The 22616-nt window shown below is 46.3% G+C and overlaps 1 protein-coding gene across 14 annotated transcripts in view; it reads left to right on the top strand.

Annotated features, from left to right (window-relative positions):
* Osbpl3 (oxysterol binding protein-like 3) overlaps positions 1 to 22616 on the top strand; it is a 176787-nt gene that overhangs the window by 89239 nt on the left and 64932 nt on the right. For all 14 annotated transcript variants that reach the window (NM_001427811.1, XM_008762935.4, XM_008762934.4 and 11 more), the window contains 1 exon segment: positions 5249 to 5483. In NM_001427811.1, the coding sequence (NP_001414740.1) occupies positions 5391 to 5483 (93 nt within the window). In that variant the 5' untranslated portion in view covers positions 5249 to 5390.

Here is a 22616-nt window from a genome sequence, read left to right as displayed (position 1 = left end):
TGATAACTGTCGGGAAAAGTTCTTTAGTTTCTTTGAGGTGAAAGAGGCAAAGAGGTCTTAGGCTTCAGAAGCCAGGAGAGGAGGGAACAGGACTCAGCACTGACTAGTCTATCCAAACCAGGCACCTTAACCCCATTTTCTCAACTGAATCTTAGGGCATCCTGAGAGGTACTCAGTACTGAGCACTGAGTACTGAGAGTGCTAGTTCCTGTTTGCATAGGAAACACCCTTTACCAAAACAAAAATGGTGACTGTGCTTTTAAGGTGCAGTTTGAAGTAGGACAGCATCAGTACAAACCAAGCCTGGTCCCCCTTCCCTACCAGGCCTGTGCACGCCGTGGTGTTCACACCGTGGAGTGGTGTGCATGCCTCCCTCTGTTCTTTCCCAGAGAACATCTGCCTTTTTATGTGAAGTTTAAAAACCTGTTTCTTAGGCTCATCTTGGAGATATGGTGGTCTTTATTCTTACCTATTTAAAGCATTTTTTTCAGAAGATTTATTTACTTTATGTGTATGAGCATTTTGCCAGAATGTCTATCTGTGCATCCTGTACGGGCCTCACCTTCATATTGACATCAGAAGAGGGCATGGGAGCCTCTGGAACTGGAGTTACAGGAGATTATAAGATGCCCTTTGGGAAATCAAACCCAGGTCCTCTGCAAGAGCAGCAAATGCTCTTAATTGATGAGCCATCCTCCAGCCCTCCTCCCCCGCTTTTGGTAGAACTCTATTCTCCTTTCAGAAGCCTCCAAATGGCATGTATTATGCTCACTAGACATGTAGCTACAACTGGCTTTTCACCGTCTTGATCTAGAGCTTTCTAAATAAGCTGGACAGTGGTAAGAAAGGCCTCAGTCCAGCTCTGAGGCCTGATGGAGTAACCACATTGGGCTCAGTGCACTTGGCTTTGCACTTTGGATGTGCAGGCTCCATGATTTGGAAGAAGGGGGGAGTTATGGGTCCTCTCCTCCTTCACTCGGTGATAAGGCTGACTTGAAAACCAGTCTGCCTCTGAATCCTGTCATAGATCAAACACTTGTAATAGGCAGATGCACACACAAAAGCATCCCCAAACCTGTGAGGCCCCTCCAGCACACCACAAGAATTTGTAGAGATTTGTGAGCACCCCCTTTACAGGAAGATCGGCTGCAGGGGATCCCAGAGCTTCTGGGAGCTGCAGAATGTTCTGTTCCTCAAGCCTGGTGGTAGTTCTGTATTTGCCAAAGTTCAGTTCTATATGTGCTCTAAGATCGGTACGCTTTAAAAGAAAAGTGGATATAAATGGCCTTTCTGTGTATGACAGGGAAGCTATTGCATTTTGTTCAGATCAGCTTGTTCCTTGAGTTAGGTAAAGCTTTTTTCATCCAGGGTCACTAAGTGAAGTGGGAACATCTGAATGCCTTTCATGGGTCAGTCCTCATCTCAGCATCTCAGAGATTGCTGAATCAGCAACTCGCACGCCTGGTCCCACATGTCTCCTGGGGAATTTATCATTATGGCTTTCGTAGGTCAACACAGTCAAGAGAACTTACTCAAAGTAAAAGATGTCCCTTAGTTGAGGCCAAGCCCTTCCTTACAGTGGGCACATCCCAACCTTGCAGAGTCCTGGAGAGTAGATGACAGTGATCTTTCCTCTGACAGTGCTGGCTTAGCCACGCAGAGTCCCTGAGAGTGGATCTGGTAGCTGTGCCCTCTACAGTGACCACCAGTAGTGGTACTGGGATCTGTAGACTCAAGGCACTGATCCTTTAGTCTTTGCCCTGAGAATTAAACACATCCTTTTTCTAGATTGGACTTTATTTGTCTTTTAGAGGGCAGCAAATCCCAGGGAACAGAATAGCAGTATTTCCCTGACTCTGATTCCCAGGCTGCTTTAGTAATGGGTATGGGAGGAAATGGGGGCGGGGGGGGGGAGGTGTTAGAGGAGGGGAAGGCAGCTGCTGGCCCAGCCTTAACCCTAAGTGCCAATTCGATGGTTTTAGCCCACTAAAAGCCTTTGCCTACTGATCGGTTCCCTCTGAAGTGAGGTTGTGAGTCAAGAGATAAAAGTGACCCCTTTTCATCGGTTGCCTGAGCTAGGGGGTCTGGGCTTCTCCTTCCGAAGGGTTTTATAATTCCCATGACTCATTTTATTGCTCACGGTCCTGTCCCTCCCCCACATTTCGCACACACACCTTTCCTCCCATGCCCTCCCTTATCAGAACCTCTGGCTTAGAAAAACAAAACCTGGCACACATGACAGAAATCCTTTGTTAGTATTCCTAGTCCACTGTGGGCATGTCGCCATAGTGATGGCTGTACACACACACACACACACACACACACACACACACACACACACACACATACACACACACGCTCAGGGGATACCATTGGTTTCTTTTCTTCCCCCCTCTCTTAGACAACAGTCAACACTGTTAACTAAACAGACTATTAGTGTCTTTGCAGCTTTTCTTGGCACTTTGTAGCTAGTTTAATTTGCATCTAATTCAGCTACACTTAGTCATGCCCTGTAAGCAGCGCTAACTTTATAAAGAGCTAGGGTTGTTTGCTTTCAGGCTTATTCATCGTTAGAGCCAACATGTAATGGTTCCAGAGATGGAGAGCATGCAAGAGTAACACGGGGTGTTAGTTTCTTTTCTTTTCTTTTTTTTTTAAAGATTTATTTATTTATTATATATAAGTACACTGTAGCTGTTCAGACACACCAGACACCAGAGGAGGGCATCAGATCTCATTACAGATGGTTGTGAGCCACCATGTGGTTGCTGGGATTTGAACTCAGGACCTCTGGAAGAGCAGTCAGTGCTCTTAACCACTGAGCCATCTCTCCAGCCCGTTAGTTTCTTTTCTGTTGCTATGATAAAACACCTCGGCAAAGGTGGGAAGCTTCTTAGGGGCTTATGGTTCCAGAGGGATGAGTCTATGATGGTGGATCTTAGGCATGGCTGAAGGAACCGGAAGCTGAGGGCTCACTTCTTCAACCACAAGCGCTAAAGCGGAGAGAACGGCAAGGAGAGTGACGCTTGAAGCTCTGTAAGCCTCCACCCAGTGACATACTCCCTTCAGGAAGACCACACCTCCTAAGCCTTCAAAACCAAGGTCACCAATTACAGACCAAGTATTCACACACATGAACCTGGCAGGGGGCTGGCAGCCTCTGGGCAGGCGGGCTGGCAAGTGGGGATGGAAGGTGTTGGGGGCTTGGAGGAGGGGGTGCATCTCGTTCAAGCCACCACTCATGGGAATTGACTTCTATGGCTAGAGGTCCCTTAATTTGTTTTCTGACATAGAGATATTCCACTGCATTGCTTTGATTTTACCTTACAGCTTTAAAATAATCATTTTTTTTAGAGAATAAAATGCCAGAAAGACATTATAAAACTTGAGTATTTAATAATTCATCCCACTTGGTATCTTATCTGACTAATTGGTTTCAGGCCAATCATAGAGCAGCCTTCTTTAAAAATTAAACTATGTGAACACTCTGAGTGGGTCGTAGACTTAATTGAACTCAGTGTGTTTAGTAAGGCCCTGGCCGTCTGCAGCCCAAGCCAAGTAGATCCGTTGCCCTTAACCCAGGGCTGGGGATGGAGGTGGCGCTTCCTGGGACTTCTCCTCTATGCAGTGTGAGGGGCTGTTTCCCAGTGTAAGACTCCCTATAGCTGCAGAGCTGTCAGCTAGCAGCCTCGATAGCTACTTGGAAACAGGGGTGGTGGTGGTGGTGGTGGTGGTGGTGGTGGTGGTGGTGGTGGTGGTGGTGGGTGACCCTCTAGGCCGTAGTCAGTGTTTTTCCCCACCATACGTGCTTTGCACATGGCGTCTGGTACATCAGAGGTGGTATAACAGCTTTTATTGCTGCACCTGGCCACGGGGGCACACCTACTTCAGCTCATGTTTAAAGGGCTAAGAGAGTGCCCACGTTTTGCTATCTGTGTGATGTGGCTAGAGACCTAACTTACTAGAAGCTCTCTGGTCTTCTCTGTAAACTAGAGAGAACCCCCTGCCAGCAGGCTTTAAAGAGACAGTGAAATAGTGTTTGTGGGAATCCTGGCAGAGCATCATGTACCCTGCCCACTGATCACGGCTTTGATTACTATTGTGCTACCAGATGTGGGAGATGCTGTTGTCCCCACTCCCACACCCCCTCCAGTTTTTTACCTCGCATTACAGATGTCTTCAGAAGGAATCAAAAACTCCTTTGGGATAAGAAACACACCACCTTTCTCTAAAAAACCAAAACAAAACAAAAACCAAAACCCCCAAAGAATTAAAAATTCCTAGCATTGCATTGACCTCACCTTTTCAGTAATTTCAACTGTCCATTTCAGTGACATTTAGCGGTTTTTCAGTGTTGTCCAACCATCATCACTGTCGAGTTCCAAAACATTTTCCTCACCCTCTAAGGGATCTATAACTATTTAAGCAGTCACATCCGATCCCAACCCCTGGCAGCCACAGAGTGACCTCCCAACTGTGGTTTGCTGACACTGTACACACCATGGTCACAGAATGTTATCATGTGGCCTTTTCTGTTTGGCTTCCTTCACTTAGCATGGTGTCTGCAAGGTTCCTCCATGTTGTAACGTGTGAGTCCTTTGCTCTAGTCACCGTCTGGATAATCGTCTCTTGGGTTATTTTAGATGTAGCCTACACACTCATCCATTCAGGGCGCTCCCGCCTTTGGCTGTTATAAATACTGCCAATGTGAGCAATCATCTGGAACTTTTCCTATGAACACTGTTTTTTTTTTTTTCAATTTTTTCAGAGGTAAAACCGTATATTGTATGATAATTCTGTGCTTATATTTTTTGAGAAACTGACAAACTCCTCTCTGCTGTGGGTGCATTTTATGTTCATACCCACAAAGATTCTAATTTCTTCACAGTGCCAGTTACTGCTATTGCTGCTGCTGCTACCCCTCTTCCTCCTCCTCCTGCCCCTCCTCCTCTTCCTATTATTATTAGTACTAGTAGTAGTAGTAATATTGTAGTGATGCTAATAATACAAAATAGTGTCTCCCTGTGGTTTGGGAATGTTTTATCGTACTAGTTTTATAAGTATCTGTTTTCAAATTAGCATATTAATGTTCTTGAACCCGTCACATTTCAAAGCTATCTGAAAAAGCACATATACGGAATTTCTCATAAGATGAGATGGCGTGACCTTGCCACATGTAGCTAAGAAGAGGTGATGTCTACCCCCTTAATTCTCTAAGCTTCTCTAATTACTTTTCTTTTGCTTTTAGAGATTTCCTCTGAGACTTCCAAAATGGTTTTCAGACACACTGGATAAGAGTCAGCAACTTCCTGCGAGGACTTCATACTTTCAGCTCTACGTCTTCCCATGGCATTTTGACCGCGCTGAGCCCAAGGGACCTGCTCTTCACAATGAGTGACGAGAAGAATCTGGGTGTGTCCCAAAAGTTGGTTTCACCCTCAAGAAGCACAAGTAGCTGTTCCTCCAAGCAAGGAAGCCGGCAGGTAAGGTTCAACTCCTGTGGATCTTAACGTGCAAACTGCATCACGAGGATTTGCTGGTACAGATGTGTGTTCACTGGGAGATGCCGTCTCTCTCGGTTTAAGAGCAAGTCCTTGTCTTCGTACCTGGTTACATGAAGAGAATCGGTTCACGGGCTTCCCAGGTGCTGAGAACTGCAATTGGCTCTTTGTCTTCTTTTGCACAACCTTTACAACTGCAACCAACACAGGCACTAACATTCCCATTTTCCCTCCAAGGAAGCTGAATCATACAGACTGGATTGCTTGCCCCAGTGAGGCCCTGATGCCAAATGAGAGCTCCGTCTCTTTTGCTCAAAGGCCTATCTTTTTCCTTTTAAAGATTTTTTTTTATTTCTGTTTACTGTTTATGGGTGTTTTGCCTGCACATATGTCCGTGTAGCACATGTATGTAGTGCTCTCTGAAGATGACAGGTGGCATCACTTCCCCTGGAAGGAACTATATTATACCTGGATACCAATTGCCATTCCATGATGCTGGGAACTCAAACCCAGGTCCAATGCAAGAGTGATAAAAGTGTACTAACTGTGGAGCCGTCTCTCCAGCCCCTCCCACCCTTCCTACACCCTATTAACCAAAGAAGCAGTCATCGCTTTCCCAATAACTACCTTACTACCTCTACTTCCTTCCATTCACCAATATTTTGATGAAAGCCGGTAGCTCCAGATTGTCTACGAGTAGCTAAAATCTTGCCTGCTATTTTTTTTCCCTAATGGGTTGTGGGAAAGTGGCAAAGAAAACAGCAAAACAGAGGAGAGAATCCTTAACTCTCGAGTAACTGTCCATGGTCAATGATTGCTTCTTGGTTTCTCTTGGCTTTGCTGGCAGATCTGCTGGTGTCCATTGGTAACCATAAGGGCATATTGATCACCGAGATCTGCCCCTGCTTCACTAAGGTAGTGTGGATGGGAGATATGCAAGAAAGCTGGATTACTAACCCGTGAGGACTTTGAATTGTTCAGTATTTACTGGCTCTGTCGGTATTGCCTCTGCCCTGTGAAAAGTCTGGCCAAAGGATTGGCTTTTGTCCAGATTTGGAAGCAGTAATTAAGCAGCGGCCCACTCGGGAACGTTGGACACTAGTGACTCAGCTAAGCAGCTCTTAGTCTGAACACTTGTCTCAGTCAGGGAGCTTGCCACCCACCAGTCCATGCTTTGGGGCAAATTAAAGTTTGCTGTGAGCATGATGTGTAGGGAGCCCTTTAAGATCTCTTTTTTTCCTTCTTAGCATTTATCTCTGTGTGTATGTGTGTATGTGTCCATGCCTGTGAATATGGCTGTGCCTGGGCCGTTATGTACATGTTAGAGGTTGGATTTTCATCTTCCACCTTGAGACAATCTCTTCCTTTGTTCTTTTCTGCAGCTTAACACCAGGCTGGCTGACCTAGGGACTCTCCTATCTCTACCTCTCATCTAGTAAGAATGTTGACATTTCGGATGCTTGGGCTATGACCTGTCTAGAATGAACTGAGGTCCTCATGTTTGTGTGGTGTGTTGGCTGGTTTTTGTTGTTTTGTTTTGTTTTCTTTTATTGGGTCTGACGCAAACGCAGTCATTTGAGAAGGTGGGACCTCAGCTGAGAAAATGCCTTGGTTATATTGCTCTATAAGCAAGTCTACAGGGGGATTTTTCTTCATTAGTGCTTGTTGTAGAAGGGACCAGCCCACTGTGGGCGGTACTATCCCTAGGCAGGGCCATCCTTTGGTTGAATAAGAAAGCAAACCAAGCACTCTATAGGGAGCAAGTCAGTAAGCAGCATTCCTCCATAGTCTCTTTTTCAGTTCCTGCCTTTAGATTCCTGCCTTAGCTTTCCTCAGTGATGGACTGCAATTAGGTTGTGAAAGCCAAATAAACTCTTTCGTTTCCAAGTTGCTTTTGGTTGTGGTCTTCCTAACAACAAAGAAAGCGAGCTAGAATTTGTGATACACACTTTTACCCACTGACCTAACTCCCCTTCCTCTGGGATTTTTCTTTTAAAGATTAAGTTTGTCACTGGTTAAATGCTAACACCATGGGTCTCTAGAGATCTGCTCTCATGGGAGTGAGTGTGTCTGCCCACTTGAGCAGCTGTCACCAGGTTTTCCCATTTCTTCAGAGAGCACTCAGGTTTGGACCTGAGTACAGTGTGTGATTTCTCCTCCCACCCCAGCAACTTCCTGCAAACAGGATCTCTTCTTCAACCCACCTTTGCTTCACAGGGAGGCTGTGCTCAGGGAAGCAGCAAGTCCTCCCCAGGGGAGCTGAGCCCTCATCCTCAGGCCTGTAACTCTTCCAAGGTCTTCAGTGGTTTTCTCAAGGCTAGCTTCACTCTGAGTATTCGAGCAAGAAATACTGAGTAAAGTAGCAAAAGGAACTTGCACCACCCAGTGCTTCAACTTTTCTTCTTTTGACCTTTATCAAATGGTCCTCTTTTCTTTTTAAGACCTTCCACTTCAATTTGCGTAACCGGGACACACAGCTGCTTTCTGTGCTGGTCAGGTTTCTGTCAACACAAACAAGTCACCCAGGAGAAAGGAATTCAGTACAGAATTGCTGTTATCAGATTCACCTGTAGGTATGTCTGAGGGACATTTATTGATTGTTGGTTGATGAGGAGGGGCCAGCCCACTGTGGGCCATGCCACTCCTACACAGGTGGTCCTGGATGGTATAAGAAAGCAAGCTGATCAAGCCATGAGGAGCAGGCCAGTAAACGGTGTTCTTCAGGTTCCTGCCTGCGGTTCCTACCCTGACTTCCTTCTGCAATGAGGGCATATAAAAACCCAGTAAACCCCCTCTTTCCCAAGTCGCTGTTGGTGCTGATCACAGCAAAAGAAAACAAACTAAAGTGCTTTATTAGTGTAGATGTTTGTAATTCCTCTGTGGCAGAGAAAGTAGGGAGTTCAATAGTTTTAAAATCCCTGTTGACTTTGGAGGGACTGCGCATCTGAGTCCACTGTCCCATTTTCTGACAAAGGTGTTCTGCCCCAGGCTAGCACAGCCCTCCCATCCGTGATGCCTCTGTCATCCATCATCAGTCTTTGCCTGCCTCACATACTGGTCGGGGCTCGGCTGCCGTCTCAGGAGCCGTGGAAGCTCTCTTTGCTGGCCTTTTGGGGGCTCAGCCATTTCCACTGCATCTGTCAGCTGCTAAATAAAGCCAAGAAGCCCATTTCCAGCCTCGTCACAGGATGTTTCCACAGCCACGGGCTACACTGGAGACGTGGTAAAACAGTAACTGTCGACGATGTGTGCAGCCACCTGGTTTCGAAGGTGCCACTGTGAGACTCCATTCAGGTCACTTTTCCTTTTCTCTGGAGTGGATCTGTGCACATCACTGGCCATCATCTGTGGTGCTAGTTTTCCTTGCGTGCTCTGGGCTGTGGTTAGAGCCTCATCTTGCAGGTCTCCTGTGAGATCTACAGTCACCTGTCTTGGTTTGGGATAGGCCGTTGCCTGCCTTCAGCTCCCAGGGACTCCGATCCAGGGCAAGTCTCACATGGCATTGGGGACTCAGCAGATAACCTGGCCCGGGTTCAGCTGCCTCCTTCCACTGCCCCGGATGAGCAGATGGCAAAACCTCCGTTCACTGTGCTGTGGTCACTGCACCATCCCAGTTTACAGCAGAGAGCCTGGCTCAGGTGGTGACGGACCGTTTTAGCTCCCTTAGCTCACAGAAGTAAGCCAACAAACACTTTTGCCCACAGTATGTTTTACTTCTTTACTTTCTTTCACATCCATAAAGACTTCCAGGCTTTTAAAACCATAATCTTTTCCCCCTTTAGCTTTATTGAGATGTGACTGACAAATGGAAATTATACATATTTAAAGTCTACACTATGCTGTTTTGATATTTGCATGTGGTATAAATGGCAAACACTGTCCAGATAACAAACGTACCTATCATCCTACATGGGTATAGCTGGTGTGTGGAGAGCAAGAACATTTAAGATCTGCTCTCCTGGACCCAGAGATGCTCAGTCTGTAGAGTGTCCAAGGACCTGGGCTCAACCCCCAGAAGCTACATTGGGTGTGGTGACAGACAGTTGTGAAACAAGCACTGGGAAGGTAGAGACAGACAGATTCCTGGGGTTCACTGGCCAGCTTGGGTGAACTCCAAGCTGATGAGAGACCCTGTCTCAAAAAAAAGGTGACCAGTTCTGAAGTATATCCAAGGTTGTCCTCTGACCTCACCCACACATATGTGAACATTGTTCTCTAGCCTCATCTACACAGATGTGAACATTGGCCTCTGGCCTCACTCATACATGGGAACATGCACACACATGGAGACCTGCTGTCCCCACAAGTGTCACAAATAGTTTTCCCGTGGTATTCACAAGGGTATTGGTTCCAGGAGCCCCGCTCATAATAGAGTTCAGGAATGCACAGGCCCTGTGTGAAGTGTGAGAGTGAAACGTGAGACCACCGTCCTGTGTTCTTCAGGTGGTCCAGATTCCTGGTAGAAATGGTGTGTTAGCAGGCACTACACTCTGTTCAGGGCCTGGTGACGAGAGGAAACGTCTGCCCGTGCTTGGGCACTATTTCTCTCTGAATATTCTTAGGGTGTAGTTGGCTGACTCAGCAGACGGCAGAGGCCACAGGGACAGTGCAGTGTTCTCACCGTTGACCCCTTGTCACACCTCAGATCTTCAGAATTGGTTCCTCTGAGGAACTGGAACTTTGAGCTTTGGATTTATGACCTCGTGTCCTCTAATCTACAAGTGCGCTGTGCCTTAGTCCTACCTGTGAGCTCAACCTCTCACACGACATGTTTACAGAAGACAATGCATGGTGTGCTTTCCGGTGCTTTGCCTAGTGTCCCCCAACTTTATCCACGTTGTCACAGATGAAAAGATGTCATCCTTTTAAAAGGCAGAATGATATTTCTTTCTGAAGAAAAGTTATGTATGTCTATGAGAAACTGTGGCACGTGTGAGTGTGTGTGCTATGTGTACTCATACTACATTTTCTTGTCAGATTCTTTTTTACCTCCATGAATACAGGACAGCCTAGAATTGCATGGCTTTGCAGGTTCTCACTATGCTTGGGGTCTCAGTGGCGGCAGGAAGAGGGCACTGAGAGCTTGAATTTACAACTCCATCTTGCACAGACACACGTGCGCACAGATCACACGGACACCTCACACTACACATACTATAACACGCTGCATATTTGCATAGATCACAGCACTGTACACATCACACACATATCACACTCATATACATCATACACACGATATTTTAAAATAAGAACAAAGCACCCTCTTGGTCATAGAACTCAGCCTTTGTAAAGCCTTTTCTCTTAAGTTCTCTTCCAGCACAGACAACTGGTGATCAGAGTCTCCATACCTTGGACTTTCTTTCTGTTCGATAAACTGACTTTGCCTGTCTTTGATTCTTGAATTGACTTGGACTTGTCCTTTCTATATGCATGTGTAAAATGTCAGGGAGTCATGCACTTCCTTGTAGGTCCCCCATGTGTGTATCTCTCACTTCTGTGTAGATCTCCAGCATGTATATATGCAGTCCCATGTGGATACCCCCCTGTTCATGTATCAGTGTTAAATGAACTTGCTTTCTTGAGGGAGAAAATGAGAACTAAGTGAAATATACGGGGAAATGCCTGGCTGGCATGTGAGCGATGTTCAGTGCACGAGGATCCAGTTATTGAGTGACTAGGCATGCAGATGCTAGGCAGAAAGATCCTATGCAGACTGTTCTGCAGATCCATGCAGTAGCTGGAGGGGTATATAAGTAGGAGGGAGAATTGCTATTTTTAAACTGATAAAATAGGAGTAATTATAATTTCCTTTTGTCTTTTCCCCACTGCCCCGTTCTATTCTTGCCTAGAAATGTCGAGGTACTGCATGTTAGAAGCCAGATGGGGCTAGGCAAATGGATGGGTATGTCTTGTCTACATTAGAAGAGCCCAGTATCCAAGGTGTATTTTGCTTTTGGTTGGTTTTGGTTTTTGTATTCTTTGAACATGCTTGAGCAGAAGATGTAACACTATGGAGGACAGAGGAGCCAAACAGAGCATTGCAGGTAAGAAACCAGCTGATGCGGGTTGGGGATTTAGCTCAGTGGTAGAGCGCTTGCCTAGCAAGTTCGAAGCCCTGGGTTCGGTCCCCAGCTCCGGGAAAAAAAAAAAAAGAAACCAGCTGATGCAAAACCCCTGGGTGGAGCAAGGCCACGGCTCCCATTCTTTAATGAGATGTTAGCATTTGGCATGAAAATCAGAGATGAGAGTGTAAGCTCTGTTTCTGCTGAAACAGTTCAGAAGCATGCTCCCACCTCAGCCTGGGATTTGAAAGGGAGAGAGATATTCTAGGGTGAATCTCCCCATGGTGACTCAGCTTGCTCCTGTCACCCACTGTCCCCTGGCTAATCTTTGGTGGCATTTGAGCTCCCTCAGGGTCACCCAATGAGAGTTAATTTATGCAGCCCTTAACTATGCTATAATTCAGAAACCACAACCAGCCTGGGCTCAGTGCCAGAATCTATAGAGTCAGGTAGGTTGACTGGGAGAGAATTTGCCAAGTTTGCACGATGAAGTAAACTATACTGTTCAAATGATGACATTTTCAGTTAATTATTGAACATGCTAAGATCCAAGCCAGGTGTGGTAGTGTGTGCCTAGAATCACACTACTTGGGAGACTGTGGCAGGAGGATTGCAAGTTTGATACCAGCCTGGGCTGTAAGACTCTGTCAAAGAGAAGGAAGAAGGGAGAGGAAAAAGAGGAGGTGAATGCAGTCATATTGTCTTCTGGTGTCACCTTGGTTCTTTTCCTGTTGCTGTCAGAGGATATCTGAGACTGATGGTTTCTAATAAGTAAGGAATAGTTTGCTTGGCTCTAGAGTCAGGGAAATCCAAAGCGAGCAGAACCCTGGCCTGAGTCACACCGTGCTGCTTGAACTTGCGGCAGAAAGCAGAAACGAGGAAGCCCCAGGAGTCCCTGTACCAACCTTTCCAATAACCTGCTTTAGGTGATTAGTGGAGAAGTCACTCCAGAAAGGAAGGCGGCCATCCCCTTTTAATGACTTTGGTACAGATCTTTGAGAGCAGTGGGAACTTCCTGGGTCCTGGCCTGCATGACTCAAGGACTTGGATGCTGGGCGTTAGCTTGAGACAGTAGCTCCAAGTTCAGTGTTCCGTACTAATTTATGGCCAAAGACATGAGCTGTACCATGTGGCTGTAATCAAAGTGAGAGCTTCATTAAGGAAAAGCGAGAAATGAAAGAAAATGGAGCGAGACCTCCCAAAGTGACTGATGAAGTCCAGATTGTTTGCTTCCACAGAAAGGAAAAATGAATGTTTCTGATGTTGACTGCTGTGTCCAGAGTCAGGGGAGCAAGGGGCCATCTATTTGGAAAGCACTGTCTTTAGATGCTAGATGTGCCTTCAGAAGTCAATTCAAGGCCCACATTCCTGTATGAATGATTGTCTAGAAAGGCCTCTGGGAATGTGAAGCAGAGCAGGTGAAGTAGCATGTGGGCCCCGGTTTGCCGAGAGCGCTGTCTCTTCCTGGTCATCTCAGCAGAGGAAAAGACACAGCCATCTATTTCTGTCTTCATTTCCCAGGCTTATTTTCTGGGCTCTTTACTTTCTTTGTCGTCCCCCCCCCCAGCCTTTTGGCCACAGCTATGTTGCGACGTTATGTTATGGATGTAGGAAGGGTGACAGTAAGAATTAGTTCACAGTATACTTTCCCACTGAGGCTTGCAGAGAAGCAGACATTTGATATGGGAAGAGGTGAGAGCGTTAGTGACAAGAACAAAGGCAGTTTTTCTTCCCTGTGTCTACAGAGGACAGACTCTATTCCTCCCTGTGTCTACAGAGACAGGCGGTTGTTCCTCTCAGTGCCTACAGAGGCCAGACTGTTACTCCATGCCTGATCAAAAGAGCAGGGAAACTGAACCCTAATGGCTTCCAAAATTCCCAACCTGTCTGGTCTGATCTGGAGTAAAAGGCAGCAAGTAGGAGCTAACAGACTGTTCCATGGGTCAGGGAATTGGACCTGGGTTTAGTTCCCAGCACCAACACGATAGCTTACAACCAAGTCTAGCTCCAGTGAGTCCAGAGCCTTCTCTGCCTTTGAGCACGCGTGATACAGACAGACGTATAAGCCAACACTCATGCATGGGATTGAAAATGAAATAAAAAGCAGCAAAGGTAGCTTTCTCTGTTTTAGAATCACTGCCTTGATAAAAGCCTTCTTGGCAGTACAGGTCATAGGAAGGAAGAAGCAGAACGCAGGTGTTCTAGGGTGAGCACATCTGGATCACTCTAGGGATGCAGCACCTGGATCACTCCAGGGACCCTTGAGTGCAGCCTTGGGCAGAGCCCGCTCTTTGGCTCTTTCTCATGGAAGAGAAAAACTGTCTCATTAATCTGATGACACCAAGATGGTGGGTCATCAGATTTTAGTGGGTTTTAGTGGCGGGCTAATGGCAGTCAAGATGACTCCCCCTCTAAAAGCGTTTGCCACACAGGAATGATAGCCTGAGCTGAATCCCAGGAACCCACTAAACAAACATAAACAAACAAACAACCTGGCTATGATGGTGAGCATCTATAATCCCTGTGCTCCTACCAGGAAATGGAGACAGAGGTGAATTTCCCAGAAGCTTGAACGCTAACGAGTGCAGAGTATGAAGTGCAATAGAAGTGAGAGCCACCTTCAACATGGTAGAGAGCTTTTACTTCTGAAAGTTGTCCTCAGACCTCCTCATGCACAGTGTGGCATGCATATACTCATACACACATCACACACACACACACACACACACACACACACACACACACACACGTCACACAATCACACGATAATAAATAAAATAAAAAATGTCTAATGGCCCAGAAGTGACAGCGCAGGATGTAGGACAAGGCCAAACAGAAGACATCTAGGTGTTGGTGGTAGAGCAGTGAGCGTCTTCTGCCTTCTAGAGGACAAGCTGAATAACCTGTCTGCCTCTGGATGCTGGCCTTGGCACTGAGTCTAGCATATTCTTCTCTGTGCCTTTCACAGGGGTAGCTGAATCAAATGTTCTGGCACAACTCTGCCCTCATTCTCTCCTTTACCTTGTGTATTTTGGTTGACACTGGTCCCCTAAGAGAGAGGTGCACATACTCACCCTCTCACAACCTGTGAATGTGCACTGTTTGGAAAGGGAGCCTTAGTGGACGTGGTTAATTTAAGGACCTTGAAAAGGGCAGGACATCCTTAGTTGTCTGAAGGGCCCTAAATTAATCAGCAAGAAATAAGCCAAGGAGACACAGGGAGGGCACGGTGTGAAGGTGGAAGCAGGCGCAGTCTGTAGTAACAAGCTAAGCAGCAGCTGGGAAGCTGTGGCTCCAGAGACCAGGATAGCCCAAGACAGTCTCCCCTCTGACCTCCAGAAGGAGCCTGGCTGTGCCTACACCAGGTTTGGGATTTCTGGCCTCCAACACTGTTGAAGAATTTTAAACTTCAGAGCTGGGTGGTGATAGACTAGGCCTATAATCCTAGCACACAGGAGGCTGAGAGAGGAGGAGCCTACATTGGAGGGCAGCCTGGGCTATATATAGCAAGACCTCATTTCAAAATCAAAACTAGAGAGAGATTTATTGGTTGAAAATTTAAGCAACTAAGTTCATGGCCATTTGCCACAACAGCCTCAGAAGATTAATTCTCTCTGCTTAGAGTCCCAGTTTGAGCCTTTAGTCCAAAGGCATGACACCTTGGGGACAGTGCCTGTCTGAGTCCCTGCTACAGCGTGTGAAGCCCTCATCTGGCACCTACAGATTTTCAGTCTGCAGTGCCTTTGCCTTTCTTGTGGGTGCTAACCTCCCGAGTGTCATTGCTTGGTGGTCTCAGCACTTCTAATGGGGGGTACTAAGGGTGAGGCATTTGTGTATGGGAGGGTTTGCCATTTTAAATACCTGTGACTCTAAGTCACGCACGCAGTATTTCCCAGAAGGCACCTCTATTTTGCTTTACAAAGTTCCATTAGCTCTCTGGACGCCCTGAGATGAAGACTAGAGAACACCACGGGTGTCTGGCATGGGCAGGGGTCTCTCAGGAGATACCAAGCACCGTCATGGAGTACCACTGTGTTTTCTCTGAGTACAGAGTCTGCATTTTTTTTTTCTTTCCAGTGCTCAGATACCACAGGGCCCTGTATGACACGAAAGATTTTTTTTAAAATCAAAAGTAATAGAGAAAGATAAAGGATGTTGCAGGGTAGAAAGAACAAAAATGTCAGACCTTCTTACTGTTGTTCACGTGGGCTCTGTAGGGGAGTTCCCACCCCACCTGAGGGTGGTGAGTTATCCTAGTCTCCCCTGTGGCAGGCTGGCTGCCCCCTTAGAAATGTCACTTTTCGAAAAGAGATGGAGAAAGGGTGCAAAAGGTTTGAGCCCTAGTCCCCCAAAACCTTTCAATTTTGTGACCCTCAGGTAATTGATTTCACTTAGATTCTTAGGCAAAAGAACTCAACAGGTGACCGCTATATCTTCCTTCAAATGTGAATTTCAAAACAGACATTTCGTGACTCTGGGGGAAAGCCATTGATTACAAAAGATGCAAAGAAAAGAAGGCCAGAATAGGTTCAGTGTCACTGGGTGGGGAAATCAGTATCTGCCCGGGTGTGTGTGGTGGGGCAGGGGCGTGGAGTTGGGTGGCTCTGAAGGGATTCCACTGGGTCCTACTGCACTTGTGGCTATCCTTGTCCAGAGGTGATGTCCAGCTGCCAGGCTCTCTGTGTGAGCTGCAAATGGACCCCGCGAATGTGTCCTGTTGCTTAGCACTAAGTCTTGGGCAGACTACTTTGGACTTCAGTGATGGTCACCCTCTGCATGATGAGAGCACACAGACACTCCTCTCCCTTTATCACTGCCAGGACCGCCATCATAAGAGCTGTAAACACGCACGACACATATGGTAGGCTGCTGTTGGCTCATGGGTGTCCCCATCATTAGTAGTAGCATCCCTCCCCCAAGGCCTGTTTACAGAAAGACATTTGTGAGAAATGAGGAAATGTATAAGGGATGTTTTCATAGCTGTTAAGCCTTTATACTATTAAAGGAATATTTAGGAATACGAATAACTTCCAAATATATCTGAGGAGCCTAAAAAGCGCTAACGTAATTACAGCTATAATGCTAAGTGAGTCATCAGCTGGCTGGAGAGACATTCTTCGCATGGGTGCTAAGGTTTTTTTTAAATGGAATTTTAATTATAGAACTGATTGTGGTCAGTATGGTTACAATAAGCATGGGTCTCTTCGTTGGAAACCCAAGGTGGTCTCAGGAGGAGCAGTGGGACAGCCGGAGCTCTCTTGGTGTCCTCCCTCTGCCGTCATCCTCAGCACTGATCCTATGGTTTCTGAAGGAACCAGGAGCCTAGAACTCTTCCAGCGAGTCTGTATGGTGTTTGTGTTCTGTAGCGAGTCAAGTAATAATCCCGGGAACATCTGGGGGCCTGGATCCTCTGGATATTTGCTCATCCAGCTCTCTGCACCTCAATGATGGGAGAGAAAGCCCAGTGCCTGTTGGCATGTCGTGACTGAGGATCCCCAAACAGCCCTGGGAATCAAAGTGGGCTGACCCATGCTCATCCCCTTCTAGAATCTTCTATCCTGAAGTCAGATTTGTGCCTGAGGTGTTATCATTAAAGCTGTGCTTCCCAGGGCAAGGGTTTCTGACAAGATTTAGTTGAGCTCTTAAGAGTTCATTTATTCTGACCTCTCTCACTCAAACTTAGCATCCCTCTGTCCTCCTAGGCCAGCTCCACTAGCCTTTGACGGAGCACTCCCTCTGATGGAACACTCCCGGGACTGAGGAGCACTCTTTCCTGGAGCAGCTAGTTCCCTGTTGATTGATTATTGGATGGTGTCCTGCAGAGCTGGACTCTAAGGGCTTGGGGCTCTGCTCATCAGTCTTGGTTTTTCTCCTTGGAGTCTACATCCTTTGGAGCTCTTAAAGACAGCCTGGGCTTCTGGAAGTGGTCCAGCCACAGTGACCAACAGTCCCTCCCCCACCTGCAGACTGAGGTGTGTGTTCACAGGATCTCCCAGTGATTTCTGTTGCATTTGACCCTCACACACCAATCTGCCTCTGACTGTTTTTCTTTTTCTTTCTATTGCTCTTTGGCCTGTTGGTGCTTGTAAAACCTTAGCTGAGAGAAAGGCACTTCGCGAAAGGCAACTCCAGCCCTCTGATTGCAGCCTAAGCACACAGTTGGTGTGACGTCAGCTTGTTTTGCTGACAGGTACTTTCATGTGCTCATAGAAAAACCGTGAAAGGTAATGTTAACTGAGCGTTAGCCTTTCGTGATAGGTTTACAAGATCAAAATGCCTTTAATCTCACTGATGATGGGTGCAGTCCTCGGCCACGTGATTTGATGCTGAGCATTGCCTTCTGGGCTTTAAAAACCAGGTACACAGATAACAGACTAGTTAGAACAACCTACTCTTCAGTCCACACCTCTCAGCTGCAGAAGAATGAAAGTTGCAGTCATTTCTATTTCTGATATCACAGGCCGGGGAGCTGAGAACTGGGCATGTGCGAGTTGCCCAGGAGCTGTGCACGCAGCTGGGCTGGAAGGGAGCAGCGTTTGCAATCCGTGCACTCAGCACTATGGAAATGAACTTGGCCCACTCCAGAGCATGAATCAGTGCCTAGCTGCCTTTCTAACCACAAAGCAGCTCTCTATCTTTGGCACTCTTTAGATGTTCTGTAAAATAGACTCGACTCAATGCCAGATGACGGCCAGATCGGCCTCATTTGAGCTTTAGCAGAAGCCTTGAGAAACTGCAGCCACTTTTCTCTCTCCGTCTCATAGTCTTGATGACCTTTCAGTCTGATCTGTGCAGGATGAGACATTAACCCAGGGATATTGGGTTCAGTGTTAGGCTCCGTGAGCAGAGTTAGCTGTTGCAGGACCTTGATGTCTGTGGTGGCCCCAATCTGTCCTGTAATGTGTCTCGGGTATTCACTGCACTCAGGGTGCATGCTCTATCTTCAAATCAGCATGGTGAGTGGAAGGGTGTCACGTGCCGCTCCCTTTAGCCTGGAACGCTGGCATCTCAGATTTATTTTTATTACATCGGTTTGTGTTTGTGAGTTTCTGTGTTTCTCCGTGTGTATACACAGGTGTGTTTAGGCACACATATGTGCACACATGCATTGCCCTGGCCATGTGTGGAGATCTGAGGACAACTTCTGGGGTCTGTTCTCTCCTACCGTGGCTCCTCTTCCAGGGTTGAACTCAAGTTTTTAGGCTTGATTAATAACTACCTTCGTCCACTGAACTTCTCCCCAGCCTGCATCTGATTTTTTTTTTCTGCTCTGAAAAGCAATTCACTTGAATAATACACTTAGTGGGCACTCAGGGCCCTTTCCATAGGCTCCTGCTCTCAGACTTGCTCAGTTCATATTTACTGAGGACACAAATGATAATCAACAAGACAAGGAACCCACGTTCTAGCTGGACAAGCACAGGCTAAGCTGGGTTTTCATTATTACTAATTCTTTTCAGAGGAGAGATGGGCTTTCTTCAGGGAAGAGAAGGTTTGAGGAGAAAGAAATTCACCAGAGAAGGAGGTTAGGCAGGAGTTCAGGCGGGAAGGGACAAAGGGGCAAAGGGTTAGCGTCAGTGAAATTCACGGACTGATTTCTTATCCACTTGATACACGTGTGACCAGAGGGCTAGGAGCTCTGAGCAAACCCAAGGCTTCTGAGCAGCCCCTTCTTCCACTTGTCTTTAGACGGGGGCCAGTTCCATGATTCACCCCCAATATACCCTTACCACTTAGGATGTTTTCCTGTTCATCATTGGAATTTATACATCTGAAGATGGGGAAAATAACACTTTACAATGAGAGCAGAATAATTAAAACCTCATGGGCTGTGCCATGGGCTGGCTGTAGCACTTGGCAACTTAACCATATCAGGAAATTTACCTAATTCTCTTCCTCGCTTTCTACATTAAAAAAAAGGAGAAGAAGAAGAAGAAGAAGAAGAAGAAGAAGAAGAAGAAGAAGAAGAAGAAGAAGAGGAAGAGGAAGAGGAAGAGGAAGAGGAAGAGGAAGAGGAAGAGGAAGAAGAAGAAGAAGAAGAAGAAGAAGAAGAAGAAGAAGAAGAAGAAGAAGAAGAAGAAGAAGAACCCTAATCAACATGCTCTTGAAGGGTTATACAAGGGTTAAGCCTGATTTAAAAAAGCATGTGTCAGCTATGACATCAGCCACAGTAACAGTTTCTGACTCTTTCAGGGCGTTTATTAATGTCTACTATGGACTGATTTAGGTCAGTAAACTGAGAAAAGGCCCATGGTTGTGTGGCTCTAGAATGCGCTCTCCAGTCCTTTTGTGAGGTTGTTATAACATTCATCTGTGTGTTTAAAATGCCCCCGTGTTTAATATTTCTGTGACTCGGGTGGCATGTTATGGATGGTGACTACAACTTAACCCCTTCTTATAAAGCCCACTACTTAGTGTCATTTACTTGATTCAAGAGTTTAATCTACTTCCTTGACTGGAGACTGCAACAGATACCACATGGAGAATTCTCTTAGTGGCTACTGCATGTACTGTACCACACTGCTGGAGTTGTACACAAGGTCAAGAAGGTCTCTATGGTAGTTTGGAAAGAAAACACCAATGTCCTGGGGCTCAAGTGAAAAATCAACAACTTATGAGTTAATTAAAGGGTAAATTTATGAGTTAATTAAGGGTAAATTATCTCGTAACACACAGTGACTTCTTTACCGCCGGGTTGACTATGGCTGAGCAGACTCACAGCCCAGCTGAGCTGTACCCCAACCCTTTCTGGTCAACTGACATCAAGCAGATCCTTGCTTACAAAGATGTCTCATGGTGCTTGCAGAATCTTTCTGGATGTAGGACACCCTTGTCACTGTGCAAGGCTGAGGAGTCAGGAAGTTTCCTATTGTCTCACTGTCCCGTCAGTTAAAGCCGAGATGCAAGACTTCGTCCCAACACTGTCAATCAACAGTGCCCCAGTTCCCCAGCCTCAGAGAGAACAGCTTCAGGCCACTGTGAGCCTTAGTGATAGAGGCTGCTTCTTAGCCATCACCTGCCAGCTCATTGGTGACTTGGGAAGAAGCAAGCATTTGAATGAATACAGGACCTACGAAAGGCATTTGAGCCTTCTCTCCCAGCCAAGGAGAGCCACCCTGCCTTCTTTCATGGGCTAAATCAAGCTTTTCTGTCTGCCAACATTTTCAAGTTTCTTAACCTAGGAAGAAGACAGAACCTACAAAACAGATGATATTTATCAGGAAGAAAAAAAAAATACACGCCCTCCCTTACTTGTTGACTTGAAGGGAGAGCGATCCTACTGTAGCCCCCTGACCTTCGTGCTGGCTGGTTGGGAGGAGTAAACCATATCTCCAGAATTCTGGGGCACCTCCTTTCTAACCTGAGTCACTAAAGCCACTTTTGAAATTCTATTCTTCTTTCCCATTCAGCCACAGATGAGACCGTATCTACGTTTCCGCCATTTTGGGAAGCATGGAGTAAAGGCTCACCCCTCCTGACATTTGCACTGAGCACCAGAGGGACTGAGCAGATGTGTGCAGCTGTTCTGGAGTTAGTGCCTTCTGCCTGAGAGTCTGAGGGCAGCTCCAAAGGCTGAGCCACTGAGTGCTTTCCAGAGGGCTGGGCCTTGGGTTTTCATGTGATGATACCCCCACAACCGTCTTACACAGATCCTGGTCTGTTGTATGTAACTTGAAAACAGTCATTTGACTCAAGGGCACTGGGCACACTTTGGATGTGCACAATATAGCCTTACTGGAGTTGGTTATCAGGAGTCTGCTGTTCACAAGACGGGAGGAAAGGGAAGGTGCTCTCAAGGGGCTCCTGCCCATGAGGGATAAACCTCATACAAGTTACCATGAGTAAGGCAGAACACTGGCGTGGTGGAGTGAGGGGGTGAAGGAATAGCTTCCTCTGAAGGAGGGGTGTTGTTGCAGGGCCTTAGAGAGGCACTGCACTTAAACAGGAAAAACACAGTTAATTCCAGCAGTGACTTTCCAAGCCGAAGTAAATGATTTCAGGATCGTTTGGTGTTTTACAGTGTGCTGCTTATCGCCAAGTAGACATTTTCCAGTTTTTGTCTAGGCATATCTGAGTGGCTGGACAGCTGCTGATGGTTATTATAACAAAATCCCATTTGAGGCTGCTACCTCGCCTAAAAGTTTCTCTAAATGAAACACTGAATACCACCCCATCCCCCGTTTTAACCATTGACAAAATCCCTTTTACAGCTCCAGATTCGGAGATACCTACAGTGGTTATTTTTAAAAACTAGGATGTGTCTTTATCTCCATTCACAGTGACAAGGGCTCAGATAAAAGGCAGATTATCAAAGAGTTCAGTTGTTAATGTAGGGAAGGATCCGGTTGCTAGAAATGATGTGCTGGGCTTTGGGAAACTTGGAAAAGAGCCCAGCGGGGCCTCTCCCTGCCCTCTGCCCTGGAGCTATCCAGATTCATGGTCGAACTCCTGGTGTCCACTTATTGCCCTTTGGCTGGACCATCTGCCCAGGGATTGGAGCTTTGACTCAAAGCCAAAGTGTCTATAAGAGATCTTCTCCAGAATCATGTATGCAAAACTATTACCCACGTGCAAATATCTTATATTATATTTAGTGTGTGCATCCAGACTCAGGTTGTTATCTAGTGTGTGCATTCCATGTGTATTTGACCTAATTCTTCTCTTCCTCTTCATCTTCCCCCTCCTCCTCCTCCTGCTCCTCCTCCTCCTCCTCCTCTGCTGACTGTACAGTAACTGTGAGATGACATCAAAGTGAGCAAAAATAGAATTTATAGTAAGATCTTTCCCTTTGACTGTGCTGTCAAGGTTCAAAGACCAAAAAAAAAAAAAAAAAGAGAGAGAGAGAGAGAGCTTAAAAAAAATCTAATTTGGGGGTTGGGGATTTAGCTCAGTGGTAGAGCGCTTGCCTAGCAACCGCAAAGCCCTGGGTTCGGTCCCCACCTCCGGAAAAAAAAAAAAAGAAAAAAAAGAAAAAAAATTAGTGAATAAAAAAAAAAATCTAATTTGATGCCACTAAACTACAGCTTTGAGTCTATAAAGTCTAAGGAATGGG

The sequence above is a fragment of the Rattus norvegicus genome, chromosome 4, assembly GCF_036323735.1.
Source record: "Rattus norvegicus strain BN/NHsdMcwi chromosome 4, GRCr8, whole genome shotgun sequence".
Taxonomy (NCBI): Eukaryota; Metazoa; Chordata; class Mammalia; order Rodentia; family Muridae; genus Rattus; species Rattus norvegicus.
This window is presented reverse-complemented; position numbering and strand designations above follow the sequence as displayed.